Source organism: Catharus ustulatus, chromosome 25 (genome assembly GCF_009819885.2).
Source record: "Catharus ustulatus isolate bCatUst1 chromosome 25, bCatUst1.pri.v2, whole genome shotgun sequence".
NCBI classification, from domain to species: Eukaryota; Metazoa; Chordata; class Aves; order Passeriformes; family Turdidae; genus Catharus; species Catharus ustulatus.
The window spans coordinates 5934444-5953499 of NC_046245.1; the positions used below are offsets into that span (position 1 = coordinate 5934444).

General features: G+C 44.3%; 1 protein-coding gene across 1 annotated transcript in view; it reads left to right on the forward strand.

The window, feature by feature from the left end:
* Positions 1-19056, forward strand: part of KDM5B (lysine demethylase 5B) — a 54891-nt gene that overhangs the window by 24328 nt on the left and 11507 nt on the right. Inside the window, exons 7-19 of the mRNA XM_033080074.2 lie at positions 776-879; positions 2292-2450; positions 2997-3116; positions 3563-3721; positions 4161-4342; positions 7099-7261; positions 8244-8363; positions 9996-10190; positions 10727-10908; positions 11649-11773; positions 12096-12246; positions 16165-16279; positions 18263-18618. Of these exons, the coding sequence (XP_032935965.1) occupies positions 776-879; positions 2292-2450; positions 2997-3116; positions 3563-3721; positions 4161-4342; positions 7099-7261; positions 8244-8363; positions 9996-10190; positions 10727-10908; positions 11649-11773; positions 12096-12246; positions 16165-16279; positions 18263-18618 (2131 nt within the window). The remainder of the gene's footprint in view (positions 1-775; positions 880-2291; positions 2451-2996; positions 3117-3562; positions 3722-4160; positions 4343-7098; positions 7262-8243; positions 8364-9995; positions 10191-10726; positions 10909-11648; positions 11774-12095; positions 12247-16164; positions 16280-18262; positions 18619-19056) is intronic.

The window sequence follows — 19056 nt, forward strand, 5'->3', positions numbered from 1 at the left end:
GTATCAGATATCAGACACCTTTAGGAAAGAATTTGGACTTTAAATCAGGAAATTAAACTCATGAAAGCAAAAGATAGTATGATTTGAGCTTAATGATAAAGTTCCCGTAATATGATTAAATTGGTGCTATCAGCGGTCCTGAGTCTGTTCACTCCTTAAGAAATAATTATTTGAGACTGAGAAACAATATTTAATGCCATCAAACAGGAGAATAAGCTTGTTGATAAATATTTAGCCAAATAGATACAGGAACCATTTACAACTGCTCAGTAATTGAAATTACCTCAGCAATCTGTCAGTCTCATTTGTTCATTCAAAATCCTTTTTTTCCAGTAATTTGTTTAGATTATGGTGTTTTGTAATTTGATTATTTTTCTTCAAGGAGTCTCTAAGCACTAGCCTCCCTCCCCCAAAAGCAGAAGGAAAAAGCTCTTGACAACATTCTTTAACACCACATGGAAAGAAAACCTTAGCTTATAAACCTGCTCATAATTCAATTAAAATTAATTGAAAGGGCATATAAAGTACTGGAGACCTGTGGGCTGTGATAACCAGTGCTGGTGTGGTGTGCTGGGCTTTTTGGATAACGCTGCCTTCTGGAGGCATTGCAGGAGTTCAAGTCTTGCCCTACGCTGACTGAAACAGGTGTAGGGGAGATAACAATTCAGCAAATACCTCAGTATGATGCAGTCTAACAAGCAACAAATAAAACAAATAATAACAAAGAATGCTAAGCATTGAAACATTTTGTAATCTCTTTATTTTCTTTGCCCAGACAAGGAAATGCGCAGTGTGGTGAAACTCCCTGAGAAGAAAGAACTTTCTGGGGAGCCAGAGAAGGACAAATCCAAAGTCAGATCTAAAAAACCTACCAATGCTGTGAGTACCCCCTGTCTTCCTGAACTGCATGTTTTGAAGGCATTTCTGGATTTCTATGGGTGTGTAGCAAAACCTGCTGTCACTTTGTCACACAGATGACTCTTGTCTTTTTCCTGGCGCCCCACGCTGAAGCACAGCAGTGTTTGTGCCTGCTGGAATATCAACACTGCCAAAGCTTCCTGCTTCACAAAGCTAGAAGTGACAGGATGGTTAAGTTTCCTTATCTATAACTACAGTAACTTGTTTTCTGTTTCCAAAGTACAGAGTCAAAATAAGCATTTTGGTAGCATAGTCCAGTAGAAGTGGTTCTTGTGTCACCTGATCCCTCCCCACTTCTCTGTTATCTCAGGGGAGCTCTGTGCAGGCTGTGGCACATGGCACTTCACAGACCTGCCCCTAATTCCACAATTTAAGCGCTAAATTGGCAGCTTTGTTGTTCAAATGCCTCCTAAAAAACCAAACCTGTTCCTGCTCCAGCTCTCCACACACCACCAACTATCCCCCAAACCCCCACCTGAAGGCAGTGGTAGTTGTCTTACTTTTGAGAAGATAATGCTAAGATTCTTTCTGCCCATGCCACATCCCTCCTAAAACCAAACATGTTCTCATTCAATCCACACCTGTAGCTGGTACCTGAGAATGAGGAGTGCAAATACCAGAAGCCTGACACCCTCACCCCCAAATGAAAATACCTTGTGGGGAGAAGCAGGAGATGCTGCTGCTTTTTTTAACAACATAAGGCAAGAGGTTCTGCCTCTGCTCATGACTCTGTGCTGTATTTGGGAAGAGCCTTCCAGTCTGTTGCTGGTGAAAGCTGAGTGTAGGACAGGCAGCATAGACTCTATCCCAGGTTGGAATGCCTGTTCCTTGGTGCTTGACAGCTGCTCTGTCAGAATTAAGAGCTGCACCCCCTACCCAATGCTCTACTGGGAGATGGGTGCCTTTTCTGAGGATAATAAGGAACACCCCCAGCAACAGGAACCCCTTTCTCTCCAGATTTGTCTTCCCATACAATTGGTCTCAGAGGGGGATGAAACACCCGAGGCTCCATGTGGGAAAAGGGTTTGTGAGCCCCCATCAAGTGTTGGGTTATTCCTGCCCAGCCCCAGGTGTTGGGTTGTACCTGCCAAGGACACAGTGCTGCTGATGTGAACTATCCTGGCACTTGGTCAAGTCTTCTGGCATTTGGGGAAAAAAAGTGTGGAAGGGCTTGCAGCTCTTGTGGTCTTTTCTTAAATTACAGAGGGAGGAATTTAAACTTTGAAAAGAATATTCAGGGTGTGGTTTGTCTCATTTCCATTTCAGAGATATAGAATAAGCTTTGAGAAGTGTCACAGATGGAAGCTACCAAACTGCTTTCACCCTGATTACCTTCAGTGCTCCCATTCCTACTGTGGAATTTTGTGTTGCAGGTGGATTTGTATGTGTGTCTCCTGTGTGGCAGTGGCAATGATGAGGACCGACTCCTGCTCTGTGACGGCTGTGATGACAGTTACCACACCTTCTGTTTAATTCCACCCCTCCATGATGTTCCCAAAGGGGACTGGAGGTGTCCTCAGTGTCTGGCTCAGGTAATCTGAGAAATCACTGCAGTTAGGCCAAAGGCTAATTTGTATTTTTGTGGGTTTTTTAAATTGATCACAGGAATAGAAAATACAATTTGTTGTTGTTTAAGGTTGTGCAAACAAGGTGATAGAGGTAAAGCTAAAATAAAGACTGGGAATGCTCCATATTGCAAAGCTGACACTTATTGTTTTGAGCCAAAAATTGATGTGCCTTTGAAGAACATTTTGGATTTTAACTGACACCTTAAAGTTGGAGTCTCACTGGATGCTTCAGTGTGGTGGTTTATGGATCAGGTCTTGCTTAGCTCTACTAGAGTAAGGAGAAATTAGGCATATTAATTCATTAATGTTTATGCAGATTTATAAATAAATATTGTGATTTGGTGAATCAAGCAGAGTTTCTTCTTCTAACTCTGCCCTTTGAGAGTGTTTTCATTTCAGTGGTGTCCTTTTTCTTACTCCTGGGAAACTGTTCCAGGAACCCATTTGTGTGTAAATCTGAGCGCAGGGTTGTGTTACTGTGTTACAGAAACAATTACCTTTCACTTGCAGGAGTGTAACAAGCCTCAAGAAGCTTTTGGGTTTGAACAAGCAGCTCGAGACTACACCCTCCGCACGTTTGGGGAAATGGCTGATGCCTTCAAGTCCGACTATTTTAACATGCCAGTACACGTATGTTCCTGCTTTATCCTCATGTTGTGCAGAGTTCATTTGGTGTGGTTAGATAAAATAGGTAACTCTGGGGAGGGAGGAAGGGAGGGATTCTGGTTTTGAATGGGATGAAATCCCAAATCAGAGGTTCTCATTTACATCCTGGTTCTTGCTGGTGTCGTGGTTTCTTGTTCCACCAGCTGCTTGTGTTTTTATTTGTTTTTTTCCCACTTCAGAAGAAGTGTCTGTAGGGAATGGAATGGTAACTGTCAACCACTCCTTAGAGATCAGGGCAGCAACATCTCCTGGAACCACATCTCTGCTGCAGTGGTTTTTCTCTTGTTGAAACAATTTTAAAATGGGGAAAAGCATCAAGCTAATGGAGGTTTCTCCCTGAGACGGCTTTGATACACATGCTTCTTATCTACTAATTCCTCAGTTCGTACTCCTTTTCTTCTTGTACCTAGATGGTCCCCACTGAGCTGGTTGAAAAGGAATTTTGGAGACTTGTCAGTACCATTGAAGAGGATGTGACAGTGGAATATGGAGCTGACATTGCTTCGAAGGAGTTTGGCAGTGGCTTCCCAGTTAGAGGTGGGAAGTTTAAAGTTAGACCAGAAGAAGAGGTAGGTCTTTGAGTTCACTGTGAATGTTTTTATTGCAGTTTTTCATTAAATAACTCTCTTTGGTTTAATACACAATAATTGAACTGGGTTGCAAAGTGTTTGTTCTGTGTATCTAGCAGAGTATTTGAAGAGGAGAACTGCACTGGGGGTTTTGAATAAATAAAATTTGTTGCGATCAGCCATTCCAAGCCATAGGTTTATTCTTGTGGTTAATAAATAATTTCCAAACCAAATAAAAAAGGTGTCATTTTAACAAAGCAGGTCAGGGTTGTGAAAGAGGCAAAGACAATGGAGAGTTTAGTCTTTGAGTCATTGACCTGTTTCTTGTATTCCTCAGTTGGGAAAAGTGCTTTTCTTCTATTGCTCTTGAGCAGTTTTATCTTCTTAGATTTTTCACTTCCTGTTGTATAAACCTGAGACTGTTCTGTTCAATTTTCAGGAATACCTTGATAGTGGCTGGAATTTAAACAACATGCCTGTGATGGAGCAGTCTGTGCTTGCTCACATCACTGCGGACATCTGTGGGATGAAATTGCCCTGGCTGTATGTAGGAATGTGCTTTTCCTCATTTTGTTGGCATATAGAAGACCATTGGAGCTATTCCATTAACTATCTTCATTGGTGAGTTTGAGGAATAAACCCAGTCTAGGAAGCAATCTCCCTTTCCTTCCCTGTTCTCCTTAATTAGTGGACTAAAAGCAGATTCACAGAGCTCAGCCAGAGTAACCATTGCAGCAGGGTCAAATCTGACAGTGTAATTCCTACATTGATTTACTTTTGGACAAGAGGTCATATTTTGGAAAGAGACATCCATTCCCAGTTTTAAAAAATCCATGAGAGATGCAGCAGATACTCCATCAAATGTTTTATTATACTCAATGTAAACTAAAAACCATGTGAGTTTTCTTTTAAAAATCATCCAACTTCAGCTAGCACCTCAGTTCTGGCACGTTTTGTCTGTTAGATGGATCATGCTGTCATAAATCCTCTCATCAAGCCAACACTTGTCAGCTGTAATCAGGATAGATCTTTGCCATCTCTTTGATATTCTAAATAGACTGAACTCCTTGAACTTCTCACCTTACAACAGCTTTTCTAGAGTCTGGATTATGGTTGTCACTCTTCCTGAAACCTGTCAAGCTCTTTCTCTTTCCTAGTTCATATGAGTATTCAAGCAGAATGGTAAAACCACATCCCAGCTGCTGTTCAGTGAATCTTTTTTCAGCTGCTGCTCCTTGAAATAGCAACTTCTTCAGTGCAGCACAGAGCCAATGACTTAAATCACTTGATTTCGTGGTGCTTACTGTTACAAAAACAAACGTTCGAGTGAGAGTGAGTGAAGGAGCATCTGTATTACAGGATGAAAACAATCTTTCTTGTCATGTGTTACTGCTTTTTTTTCTCTCTTTGTCTAAACCTTCAGTCAGACTGAAAACTGTGGGTGGGAGAGGAGATTGCAGCACAAATTTCATTTCTTCTAGGAGAGTTTCCCTTGCTGTTCTTACAATGGCTTTCTGTCCTCCATAGTGTGCCCCCAATTGCATTATTGTCTACAGAAGGCCAGAAAGGTGTGTCAGTGCATAGGTGTACTTGTGCATGCATGACATACACCCAGACACCTACTTTCAATTTATTTATCCTCCAGTGGGAAAGTCTTTAATGTCCTTTCATTTGCAGTTATTCTTCTTTATTTCCCTTCAATGCAGAGATTTAAGTCTGCATTGGAGGGTAATGTGCAGTTGAGGTTAAAGCTGTTCTTGGCCAGAGCAGCCTGAACAACCTGCTTCTGCAGAGACAGTGGTCCAAACTCTAAATCAAGAACTCTACGAAGCAGGACTGGTTCTTGGGAGAGCCCTACAGGATGGTGTGTCCACCTTCAGCATTCCTGTGTGCCTTGGAGGAGCCTGTGTCCTGCCTGATGCACTGTTGTGAGCAGCTAGTCCCAGGTGACCCAGGCTGCAGCAGCAGAGCTTTCCCAGGGTTGAAGACAATAGTCCTCCTGCAGAGCTCTGAGTCCTGTATTAGTTCTAGAAATGGTAAAAGGGGAAAAAAAACCCAAACCTTTGTTTCTAAAGATACTTAGAAATAAATAAGATGTCAGTCCTGTACAAAGGAAGAATTGCCATCATTGCTGTTAGTATTTGTACAGGCAGGGATGTGGAGCAGTCAGGAAGCAGAGCAAAAAGACCTGTACCCTCCACTGCTGCTCCCTCAGGCTGCTGGCACCTCAACACCTGCCTTACAACTGTCTGGTACTTGTTCCCCTGAGATCCAGAGACCCCCCAGTTCCAGTATCCTGCTCCAAGTTTAGCACAGCTTATATCTGTCACCCATTCCTCAGTGCTGGCATCTATCAGGGAGCAGAACTCTTGACTAGCCCAGTCCAGACACAGGATGGATGATTTTTAGTTGCGTCTGTGGCTGGTCTTCCTAGATTCCTAGAGTTGTCCCAGGATGATGGCCAGGTCCAAGGCTGCAGAGTCATTTAATACTCTCTAACAACTCCTTGTACTTTGTAAGTACCTGCCCCTCCACAGTCCCTCCTGTTGGCTGTCCTCTTCCCCTGACACCGGGGCTGTGTGAGTACAGGAATGAGCTCCTAGGGATGAGAGATAGGACATCTGGATTCACACTTCACTCTCTTTTTTTGGAATTCTCCTGATTGCTTCATGACTGATGGAAGAAAAAACACTGTTGGGTCAGTTTTAGTCTGCCAACTCTTCAGAAGTCTTGGAATAAGGTGATTTGTCTGTTTTCCTTTCTAAATACCTTTTCTAATTGATTCTAAGGTCCTGGAGGCATGCTGTAGTGAGCCAGTGTCAGTGTAAGCTTGAAACACTGTCTGCTGGAACACATCTGCCTCCCCTCAATTCTCTCAGCTGGCTTGAATTGGGTAAAGGTGGTGCTGAAAGTTCTTTGTTCCTACTCCGGATATGGATTTTTTTTCCCCCCTTGAAGTCTTGCACAATTTGGAAGTTTAATTTCTACTTCCTATGTGTTGCTTTTATGGCAGCTATTCATAAGACAGAAAGAACTGGCTTTGGTTGTTGGACCCAAGAGGGAGTTTACCTTCACAGGAAAAGACAAGCAGCTTATGTTTTGAAGTTGTGCTGGAATCAGCAGAACTTCATTGAGGGCTTCTTCAGACTTTTTCTCCCTCCCCCACAATATTTGAAGTACCTGCGCAGAAGTGTAGGCAGTTAAAAACAGGTCTGGAGAAGAGGGACCTGTGTAAAATGAAGATTCAGGAAGGTACAGAACCTTTGCATTCCTTCCTGGTGATATGCCCTTCCTTTGACATGGTGTATTTTAAAGCAGAAGACTAAAAATGTAACTTAAAGTTTGCTTATATTTAACTTTTTTTAATAATCTTGCAGGGGGGAGCCTAAAACGTGGTATGGAGCCCCAGGGTACGCAGCTGAGCAGCTGGAGGATGTAATGAAGAAACTTGCTCCAGAGCTATTTGAGTCCCAGCCAGATCTCTTGCACCAACTTGTCACCATAATGAACCCGAACACTTTGATGGCCCACGGGGTGCCTGTATGTGTCGGACTCCTGTGCTACTCCCCCAACCCAACCCTCTTTGATTGGAACGCTACTTAAAGCTGATAATTGAAGCCACTTTTATTACAGAGGTGGTGTGGTGGTTTCCTTGTGTGTGGCATCTTCCTTAGCCACTATGATGTGCCAGTGTGAACAGATGGCAATGGAATTGTTGCTGTTGGAATGGGCTGGTAGACTCTTCTCTGGAGATCCATCTTGGATATTTCTATTTCTGTGTCTCAGCTGGAAGGTTTAGGCTTTACCGTTGGAACAATGGCAGGAGCTCTTGTATGTCTGTGCAATCAGACACTGGTTTTTTGGCATAGAGTTTCTGTCAAGGGCCCAAATCCCATTCTTCCTTTATTTGTCATCCACATTCTCTTATTTTTCCTGGATAAGTCCTTAGGTATTTAAAAAACATTTTTTCATCAGATTTCATCTTATTCCATACTAGATTATTCATGGGAATTATGTCCCTTTACAACTTAATTGGCTTTTGATGAGCTGACCTTGGGACTTAAAAGGAAAATCTGGAAAAAGTAGCTAAATTGTGGTGTCTCCTGATAGCCTCCAAAATGGAAAGTTGCAGGCAGACCTGCCTGCTTTCGTGCTGACTGTGTGGCCCCAACAGTATTAGATGAACAATAATATGAATGTTAAGGTTCCAAATTTCTCTTTCCCTTCAGCTGCACATTGGAGAGAGCTGGATCTGTGTTGACTCTAACCCTGAGGTATGAGGAGCACAAGGCTCAGGCAGCCAACCTAGAACTGTTCAGAGTGGGGTGTGGCTGAGTGGAACCCTTGGCTGTCAGGGGTTTTACATGACAATTTATCAACTGCCAGTTGTAATTCTTGGGCATATGGTTTAAAACTCTCGGAAATCCTCACAGAAGTTACTGTGAGTTGGAAATCCATATTCTCCTTGCAGCCCTCAGCTGTGTTTGGGTGTGATCTGACACTGGCCTATCTGTCCCCCCAGGTGTACAGAACCAACCAGTGTGCTGGGGAGTTTGTGATCACCTTTCCCAGAGCTTACCACAGCGGCTTCAACCAGGGCTTCAACTTTGCTGAAGCTGTGAACTTCTGCACCGTGGACTGGGTATGTTCCAAACCAGTTTTTCCCTAAGTGAGCAGTTCCAAAACTGTTCCTAGCTGGTGCACAGCTCTGATTTATTGCTGATGCACAAATCTAGGCCACAGATCAGAAGGAGCCTGTTTCTGGCAGCATGGTGTTTGCTGGGGTGGTTGCTGATGCACTGAACTGTGGGCTTCCTCTGGTTCTGAAGATTTGGTTTGGAATTATGTATCAGGACTGATGAAGCTTTTGCAGCAGGAGGGACCAGTGCTACTAGAGTTTGCTCATTTTTGTGTCCCCAAACTCCATATCAAAACAAAAGCTGCAATGAAATTTCTCAGTTTATTGCACTGGGAATTCTCTAAGAGGTGCTTTCAGGAGCTGGAAACCAAATTCAACTTGGATATCTTTTCTGGTTTAGCTTCTGTGATAAAGTCAGATGATACATATAGCACATTAGTAATAGTTAAAGACATTGGTAGTCCTTTTGTGGGGAAAAAAATAAGAATTGCATCTCATGTGAGAGCATCATCTTAGGTAGCAGTGGTGCTCTTAAGTTTTTAGGGAAGAAACCTTAATGAGAAGAGAGCAGAAAGTTCTCAAGTTCAAATGGAAGCTTACGAGGCAGTGGGTCATTCCCAGTAAGCTTCAATCAGCTCACTGAACCAGCAGAGATGGGCACACATTACAGTTATTAGGTTAGGGTTATTGAATAGGATCTTTGTATTTTTAAAAATAAACACAAATGGAGGACAGATTGCTCCCAAGTAATTTTACCTTCACAGCAAGTGACTCAGACACACATGCTGTCTGATCTCACAAAGGCTCCTCGAAGCTTCTGATATTTCAAATTACTTCTCTTGTGATTTTTTTACCCCAAAAAGGTCTTGGCCATTTGGAAGTGTAGCCCAACTAAAACATTGCTAGATGTAAAAAACATTCCTTAGAAGAGAGAGATGACTAATAATGCAAGAAAACTTTCTGCACTTGATGATGCTCATGTGTCAATTGATTTGGTTTGGTTTTTCTTCTGTCCTTCCATGAGTTTCACACTGGACCCAGCACATAACCTTGCTGTACTCTGAACGTCCCTGTCTGCCTGGCCTTAAAATAGTGCTGAGTGACCTGGCCAGCTCAGGATGTGCTGTGTGCTCTGCCTGCAGCCAGAGACATCAGTGCCCCCTGAGCCAGCAGTTTGTCATGCTGCAGTGCAGTTCATTTCAGCAGGGAGAAGGCCCAGGGTGACCTGTGCCAGCCTGGGATGGGACATCCCTTGAGTGGTGAAAACAGACCAGGCTCATGTTCTTGTCCTTTGGATACTTCCTCAGCCTCAGGGCGTTTTTATCTTGGATCTTCCTGAGCCCACTTGGTTTAGTGATTTAGTAGCCCTTAATTACAACCTCTACAAGAGAGGGCACCTCCTTTAGCTACACAGCTCACACCCATAGAGTCCACTGGGAAAGAGCCATAAGCATTCCTGCTATGCACAACTTGGGCCTTTGATTTCTCTAGTTCTCGACTCTGAAGTGTGAATATTGTTGCTGGCAGTATTTGTCTTGGCCTTTCCTTGGGGCAGTTTGTGGTTGCTAGCATACAGAGTGAGTACCCTGCTGTCATTTGCCACGTGCACTCCCTGATGCCGTGTCTGCCCTGCAGCTGCCCCTGGGCCGGCAGTGCGTGGAGCATTACCGCCTGCTCAACCGCTACTGCGTCTTCTCCCACGACGAGATGATCTGTAAAATGGCTTCCAAAGCAGATGTCCTGGATGTTGTGGTGGCATCTACAGTCCAAAAAGACATGGCTATTATGATTGAAGAGGAGAAGAGGTTGCGTGAGAAGGCTGATAAACTGGTGAGTTGTAGGAAATAATGATTTGAGTGGGAAGGAACTTTAAAGGTCATCTCATTCCATCCCCTGCCTTGGGCAGGGACACTTTCCACTAGACCAGATTGTTCCTAGCCCTATCCAGCCTGGCCTTGAACACTTGGAGGGATGGAATTAATTATAATGAATGAAGTAACACCTAAAACAGTGATGTGAGAACATGCTGGTTCTTGTACTGGGGTGTCAGAGGCTTAGAGCTACCTCGTCCCTTTCTACATTGTGGATTTCAGAGGACCCCATGGGTAAAGAATCAATGATCATGCACCTTAGTTTAGTACTTGCCCTTTAATGTTGTTCAGAATGTCACTTTTAAGGTAATATTTGTACTTCTAGTCATTTGATCAGAAGAGCTTTTTTTAATCAAGATTTCTGTTGACCTGGGTTGAATATCTTATATTTAAACTTCATTATTCTTTTGATAAATTTACTTTCTGATGTTTTAGCTTGGAATAGCCTCCTCTTTGTAAGTCACTTCTTCATTAGACTTTGTGATACTCTTGCAGGGAGTGACTGACTCGGAGAGGGTGACGTTTGAACTGTTCCCTGATGATGAGCGACAGTGCCTGAAGTGTAAAACCACCTGCTTCATGTCAGCCGTTTCTTGTCCCTGCAAACCTGGGCTGTTGGTGTGCTTGTACCACGTCGAGGACCTCTGCTCTTGTCCCACCTACAAATACAAGCTGGGGTAAGCTTGAGGTAGTAACTAACAGCATGATCTAGAGATAGTATTGTCTGTGTAGATACTGTGGTTTGGTAGTTTCTGCTGTCAGTGGGGCTGGTCTCTGTTTCTGTTTCAGTCCTTTGCAAATCCAGTGCCCCCACAACAATGGGACTGTTTTGTGCTCGCACACAAAGCCTCTTCAGCATTCAGCTCTTCTTGCTCTATAATGGCAAAAATTGCTGGCTAAGTTGGTTTGCATTTTTATTTATAGCAACCAGGTCATTGTCCCTTAGATCCAGTCCTTGCCAAGGAGTATTATTTTGCTTTTTGGAGCTTTCCTTCCGTTGTTAACTTCCCTGTGCTGTTTAGTACATCTTCTGTCCTACATGAATGTTGCTTGCTCTAAGGCAGTGTTACAATTCATTAATTGTCCTGTAGAAATTGCTTTTTGAAACAATTGCAAGATTGAAATTATCTCAAAAGGACCATGGTATCGTTGTAAGGTCTTCACTGTGTAACCCTGAATGCACAGAAACTTATTTCTCTCTTATGTGGACCAACGTATCTTAGAATTACCAAATGGTTTGGTCTGGAAGGGACCTTAAAGCTCATCTCATTCCATCTGTACCATGGGCAGGGACACCTTCCAGCAGTCCAGGTTGCTCCAAGTCCCATCCAACCTGGGTCCTCATCTTGGTGCCCCTCCTTCCACCCTCCTGCTGCCTGCAGTGTTTCTGGAGGTTTGAGTCATGTGCTGCCCGCAGGTACCGCTACACCTTGGAGGAGCTGTACCCGATGATGAACGCGCTCAAGATGCGCGCGGAGTCCTACAACGAGTGGGCTTCCAATGTCAACGAGGCTCTGGAGGCAAAGATCAACAACAAAAAAAGTGAGGATTTTACCTACTGCCTGTAGCACATCATTTAAAAGGACTATTTTTTTCCATTTTTAGTTTCTGAATTGTAGTAACATTTTCCTTACATGACAATCAAAAGAAATCATTTATCACTTCATGTTTTTAAGTAAATATTTTAGCTGTTACAGTCCCAGAAATGATGCTAAGCTTTCTCTGTGTGACAAGACTGTAAATCACTTTGACACAAAGTGTATCTGAAGTAGAAATAGAGATACATTTAATCTGTTGTGTTTCTTAGCACCATGTAAAATCCATCACAAAGGGAGACTTCCTAACTTAATGTCTTTCCCAACAGGTCTCATCAGTTTTAAGGCTTTGATAGAAGAATCAGAAATGAAAAAGTTCCCAGACAATGACCTGCTGAGACACCTCCGGCTGGTGACGCAGGACGCCGACAAATGTGCCTCAGTGGCCCAGCAGCTGCTGAATGGCAAGAGACAGACCAGGTAAGTGCCACTCCATGTCTGCAGCAAAATTGGGGCACCAGAGATGGATGTCAGTGGCCAGTGATGGATGCCAGTGCTCTGCAAGACTTAAAAGAATCTTTGTCTCCTCAGCAGAACCATCTTTGACAGGGAGATTCAGCTTTACTATATGTAATAAGTTAAACATCCTGAGTTTTCAAATCTCTTCTTTCTAAGTGTTTGACAGTTAGTCTGTAAATTCATTCCAGTGTTCCCTGGAAGGAAAAAATGGTGTGGTGTGTCCAGACAAAGTAACACTCAGCAAGATACAGTCCCCTTGTCTTTGTGCTGTGGGCACTGTGAATCTGTCCATAGTGCAGGTGTGCTTTTATTCATCACCTGTGTTGTGGAAAAACAAAGTGCCTTAACTCCCTGAGCAGCTGCTGGTGGGAATGTTGTACAACAGCTTTGAAAATTACCTACTCTTTACATTGAATCTTTTAGACAGGTTATGTGCTCAAGAGGTTTGAAGTAGGGCAGTGTTCTTTGTGAACTGCCTGCCTGGTCCTGCTGGCACTTCGTGTCTGAAATTAGCTGAAAAGAGCCAGAACAGAAGGCTAAGGCCAGCTCTTCTCATTGCACAGGTCTAGTTGTGCCTGTATTGATGTAAGAGCCTTTCTCTCAGGATTCACAGATCACCATCTTCTGTTGTATCATTTTTCACCCACAGATCCCAGACTGTTGTGGGTTGGAAGGAACCTTAAAGTCAATCCATTTCTATTCCCCTACCATGGGTAGGGATTCCTTCCGCTATCCAGGCTGCTCCAAGCCCTGTCCAGCCTGGCCTTGAACACTTCCAGGGATGGGGCAGCTACAGTTTCTCTGGGCACCCTGTGCCAGGGCCTCCCCACCCTCACAGGGAACAATTTCCTCCCAATATCCTGTCTAATCCTGCCCTCCTTCAGCTTAAAGCCATTGATCAGGGCACCCAGACTCACCATGGGCACACTGAGCCTCACAGGATGGTGGTTTCTAAGAAAATGTTGGGTTTATGTATGTCAACAACAGTGTGGCTCATGTCCACCAATCTTAAGTGTGAAGTACTTCAGAAAAAATTGATTGTCATTTGTCCCATTTGGAGAATTTTCACCAATTTCTCCTGCTTTGAACAATGTGGTGTCTATTAGAGCAGTTGCCTTTTTGCTGGTAGAATTGCAGGTGTGGTTCCTGCATGTCACTGCCTAAGCAGGGATTGGGGAGCTCATCACTCCTGCACTCTCTTTGAAGACTGCCTTGGAAGGACTTTGGGGGTAGACTGTTTGGCTGTCACACTTAGACATGATTCCTCTCTTCCTTCTTGATGTTCCTTCTGTAAGTATTTGTAGTAGGAACTTGATAAAAATTCACTTTTGCTGTCTTGCACGCATAGGAGGATGAAGCCTCTGTCACAGCAACATAAAAATACTGCAGTGGGGAATGAGAAATTCAGCACTTCCACTGGCATGACTTCTGCCAGATAGGGAACTTCCAACCTAGAGACTTGAGGCACCATCATCAAAGGACTTGTCCACTTCTGGTCTCCTCCTTCATTTGATGTTGAACCATTTCTTCTGGCACCCCAGTCTGTGTTCTCCCATCACTGCCGCTTGTTCAGGTCTCCCAGTACTGAACTGGAGCAGCAGCCAGGCCCTTCCCAGCTTCTGTGTGCCACATAGGTCCTTCCTGCACGGCATATGTCCCTGACTTTGGCCTGGGAAGAGCTGGCAGGAATTTTTGTCTTCATCTCCTTGACTAAATCTGCTCTTCTGTCATCATGAGAGGCTCTCAGCCTTCCTCACAGCTGGGCCTGGCAGCTCCTGCAGCATCCCAGACTGTGATGAGTAATTAACCCTCTGCTGCTGCTGTACACAGTGTCAAGGCACTGCTTGCATTGAGATTCTTATTTGCTCCAGAAGAAGTTTTAGTCCTTCTCTAACAATTTCTTCTTCAATCTTTTTTGGCGTGTGTCTGGGAAAAGTCCAGTTTCGTGTATTTATCATTTTTAGGAGTTTTAAAACCTGTGTTACTTGATTTTTGTTTCCTTACAAGGTTGAAGTGGGGAATGCTCACAACTTTGGAAGGAAGATATAAAGAAGAGAATGATCTGCTTAAAATCTTAATACATGTTACATCCCATGCAGATTCATGTGCTGAAGCTTTTATCTGCAGGATGCTTGACAAAGTTCATCATGCCCAGTGCTAGGTGTTGGTTAGAAAGAATTGTGGATTCTGCCTAAAATTTGCTTTGTTCTTTTGGCAAACTTTCTATTGTGGACTGAGAATTTTGGTCTTATCCCAAGTTTGGAAGAACCATGCAGGAGATTCATCTCCCGTAGGAAGGTCATCCCTGTCAGTCACAGCAGTCAGTGACTCTGGGGGATCTCCTCCAATACAGTAAACACAGCAGTTCATGGGGAGAAGACCAGGACAGAAGGTAATAAATCATAGTAAATCCTGTGACTCCCACTCACCAGCTCCTCTGCAGTACCTGAGGAGATGCAGATGGGCTGCACATCTCTGTTTCCTCTGGTGTTCTTGGGGCTGGGGGTTTAAACCCTCCAGATGCTGGCTCTTTGAACGTCTGAATGGGGCCAGAGCACAGTGTGGCCCTTGTTCTACTGGCACTGGAAGGCAACAGTGTTCCTGCCCTGCTGCTATGTTTTTCCTGTCTATCCCCTTCCTTCCCTAGGTCTCCTGAAACCTCTTCTGTTCCTTAGAGTCTCTGAGAATTTGTGCTTGGAGATCTTTGTGATTAATAACCCTGGATGGACATGGGTTTGGCTTCTGTCGATGGTTTTTCTTAGGCTCATGTAATTTCTGGTTTTCAAAAACATATTGCAACAGCTTTGCCATTTAGATATGTCTATCTATATGTATACAAATATCTATGTATTTAAAAACTTGTGCTTTTCCTTGGAAGACACTGTGGAGCTTACTCAACCAGTAGAACAAAGCAGCCTGTAAAGAAATCTGTGTTGCACCTGAGGCTTTGAATTCATTTTATTGTTCAGCTGACTGTGAGGTTTGGAACTTCCAATGTGGTCCTGTGTATCTATTAAAAATACCTATTTTTAACACAGAGTGGTAAATTAAAATTTATTTTATAGTGTTCACATTCCAGTCATGCTGGCATATCCTGCTGGGCTGTTCTCCTCTTTTGTATAAATAACACACTGTGGATTCAATTGAAGCCAGCATTGTAAGGGATCTCTTTCCTTTTCTGTTTAGGGTTCTCAAACCTCATTAATACTGGCTTGAGTTTAGACAGGCTTTTAATATTGGGCAATTTGTTAACACTTATAAGCCACTCATTTGATGCAAAGCTTTTAGATAAAAATAAAAATGCTGATTTCAGTGCAGAGAGGATTTTTCAGAAATGCCTACACAACCTGTCAATATAAAACCCATTCAGAACTGGGATTTGTTCTCTTTTGGTGTGGGCATGGGCAGAGCTGACTACAACAGCTACTGCAACATAACTGAATAGTTTATCCACAGTTGCTTTGTGTTCTGGAAAAAAAAGCTTAATTTTATTCCATAATAACCAGTGCCCTTCCAAGGCTGAGTAGTTGTTCCAGAATCCTGTTTAATATGAATGTTTCAACAATAGCTCGTTCTGCAATGGCAGACTGAGGTTTCCCACGTGTGTGAGCCCTGGGCTGCTTGGATGCTTGTGAATATTCTGCTATTCCTGAAGAAGGCCTAACTGACATGAAATCATAAGCAGATGTCAGGGAATCAAAAAATCACAGAATGGTTTGGTTGGAAAGGGGCCTTAAAGCTTATCTTGTTCCACTCCCTGCAGGGATACCTTCCACTAGACCAGGTTGCTCCAAGCCCAGTCCAACCTGACCTTGAAGTTGAGTGTTTTGGTGTTTATTTTCGTCAGTGCTAACCAGGAAGGCTGAATGGTTGTTGCAGGTACCGCTCTGGAGGAGGGAAGTGCCAGAACCAGCTGACGGTGAACGAGCTGCGGCTGTTTGTGAGACAGCTCTATGCCCTGCCCTGCGTCCTCAGTCAGACACCACTGCTGAAGGTAACCTGGGGAAACCTTGGAAGGGTGCAGGAGCAGTTACAGAGATGGGTTTGCACTGCCTTCATCTCCTATGTCACTACTTGCTCCAAGAATTACACCTGGGTACTGGCAGGCTGGGCTGCACATGGGATGCTTTAAGAAGGGGGCTCTGACTGGCTACTGTTCATGATCAGCAGAGTTTTATACTGCACAGGCAAATCAAACCAGTCATGTTCTATGAAGGATTGTAGGAGAAGGAGCAGGATGACTTGGGTAACTACAGGTTGAAAGTTTGGGGTCAGTTATCTGCTCTGCTCTTACAAGTAAAGCCAGGTTAATCTGAGAACATTCAAACTTCCCAATGCTCTGAGGGACAGCTGTCTTGTTCTTACTGCTTTCCTTCTTTGTTAATCCAGAATCAGCTTTCTCAGTCTTATAATTAGATCCCTCTTTGTGCTTTCAACCCACATTCCAGGAAACCCCACAGATAACTCCAGCCAAACCCAGCCCAGGCTGGCCAGATCCTCTCTCTAACAGAAACCTCCTGCTGGCAGGAGTCAGATCACTGTGAATCCCACAACCACCAGCTGTGCTGGTTCTGTACTCCCCAGATGATGAGCCCTCAGGCAAATTGAAGTAATTCAAAATCTTGTTTCAGAATTTGCCAAAATGTTCCATATCACACTGAGGGGCAATTAAAAAAAAAAAAAATCTGTGCAGCTGCAATTCCTGTCTTAAAGGAGAAGAGCTTTGCCTATTCGTGACACTTGAAACCAGGAGATGCTGTGTCCAGCTCTTGAACTGTTCCTCCCAACACTGAGACACCAGATGGTGCCATGTAAATGAATGGGAATAAACCAGTTGAACTCAGCTTTGACTGCTGCTTTGGAACCTTTATGTGCCCTACAGTGTGTGGATCAGAGTCGTTGCAGTCCTATTTGCAGTTATTTGTTTATAGCACTGAAGCTGTGAAGTTTTCTTGCTGGTTGAAAAGCAGAAATTTGGAAATGCCAGACAGGCAAACAGTTCCTCTCCATCTGGCATTCCTGAACAGAGAAATAATAAACACATATGGTCTGAGTGTTGCTTTGTATCATTCTCAGCAAGCCTCAATTATATGTCATTGTGCAAATTTGGCTGTTAATATAAATGACCAACATTACTGGAGATGGGTTCACAGTTCAGTTCTGTCTCTAAAAAATGTTTTATTCCATGCTGGGGGAAGTTACCCACCCTGGGAAGCAGCCTCACTGGCAAAATCCCAGGGTGTCAGCTGTGAGGGAAGAACTTCCTGCAGGAACAGCATTTCAGGCAGTATTGGGAGTACTGGGCAGGTTGCTCCATACAGAATAATCCCAGCCTTCACTGTGAGATTGCTATGGATGACTGTCCTTTATCCTGGGGAAAATGCAAACAGTTCCAGAAATATGTTTTGGGTTAATGAGCTGCTGAGTGCATGGAGAGAAGGGTGTTGCCCTGCATGAGAGAGTAAAATGCCTGTGGCTCACTGGGACTTATGGGGTGCAGCTCAAAACCCTTAGCAGTGCAGCAGAAATGAACCCCAGAACCTCTGTGCTCTTCCCAGTGTTTTGCAAAGCCCTCATAATCCTCACCTTGCTGTTCCTCAGCTGCCTGAACCCTTCCAAAACAAATCCAGACAGCAGCACCAATGGAACACTCCATTTCCCTTTACATGCTTTCTGTTCTCCTGAGCACCCTGACACCTCTGGGACTGGAGTTGCCTTGTTCTGAGATACCCAGGCTTGTGGCCATGTTACATATGAGGAAATGCTGGCAGCACTGCGTGTTGAAGACACTGTTGTAGTGTTTCAGCCCTCGGGATAATTTGCCATGGGCACTGTGTGCATTGCAGCAGGGGGTTTGCCAGGAGCCAGCACTCCCATTGTTAACCCTGCACTTGCATGGTTAACTTTGCCACTTCCATGGCTAAGTGACTTGGAAGAGGACCTCTGTCTGATATATCATTGCATTTGTGTATTTCAGGATCTCCTTGACCGTGTGGAAGCTTTCCAACAGCAAAGCCAGAAGCTCCTTTCTGAAGAGATGCCCAGTGCTGCGGAGCTGCAGGAGCTGCTGGATGTCAGCTTTGACTTTGACGTGGACCTGCCGCAGCTGGCAGAGCTGCGCACGCGGCTGGAGCAGGCGCGCTGGCTGGAGGATGTGCAGCTGGCCTGCTCAGAGCACAGCTCCCTCACTCTGGATGACATGAGGCGCCTCATAGACTCCGGCGTGGGGCTCGCGCCCTACCCGGCGGTGGAGAAGGCGATGGCAAAGCTGCAGGAGCTGCTCACCGTGTCCGAGCACTGGGATGACAAAGCCAGGAACCTGATAAAGGCCAGGTAGAACTAAATCTGTGTTGTAGTTGCATGAGTCTTTTTAGATGGAAGTGCCCTGACTCCTAGAGGGGCTCCCCTTTGTTCATCCAGTTCCCAGCATGAAGGCAAAGCTTGTGCCAGCCAGAAGGGACTGGGCTGTAGGAGGGGGATGAGGGAAGGACCAGTTTCAGGGGTTGGGGTTGCCTTGCGGTGTTTGTGTTGCACAACCATCTTGTGTCAATTCTCCATGTGCCACAGGGAAGGGCTTTAAGATGTCTCTTCCTTCTTTTCCACCTTCCCCCTCCTCAGATTCAGACAGGAGGACACGTGTTCAGGTCAAACTCAGATAGCTACCAGCAACAGGTAAAACTTGATAGGCGATAGAGGTCCATGTAGGACTGTTTCTAACTAACAAGATTTTTTCCAGATTAATTGGTGCAGGGAAGAAGGAAATAAGCCAAA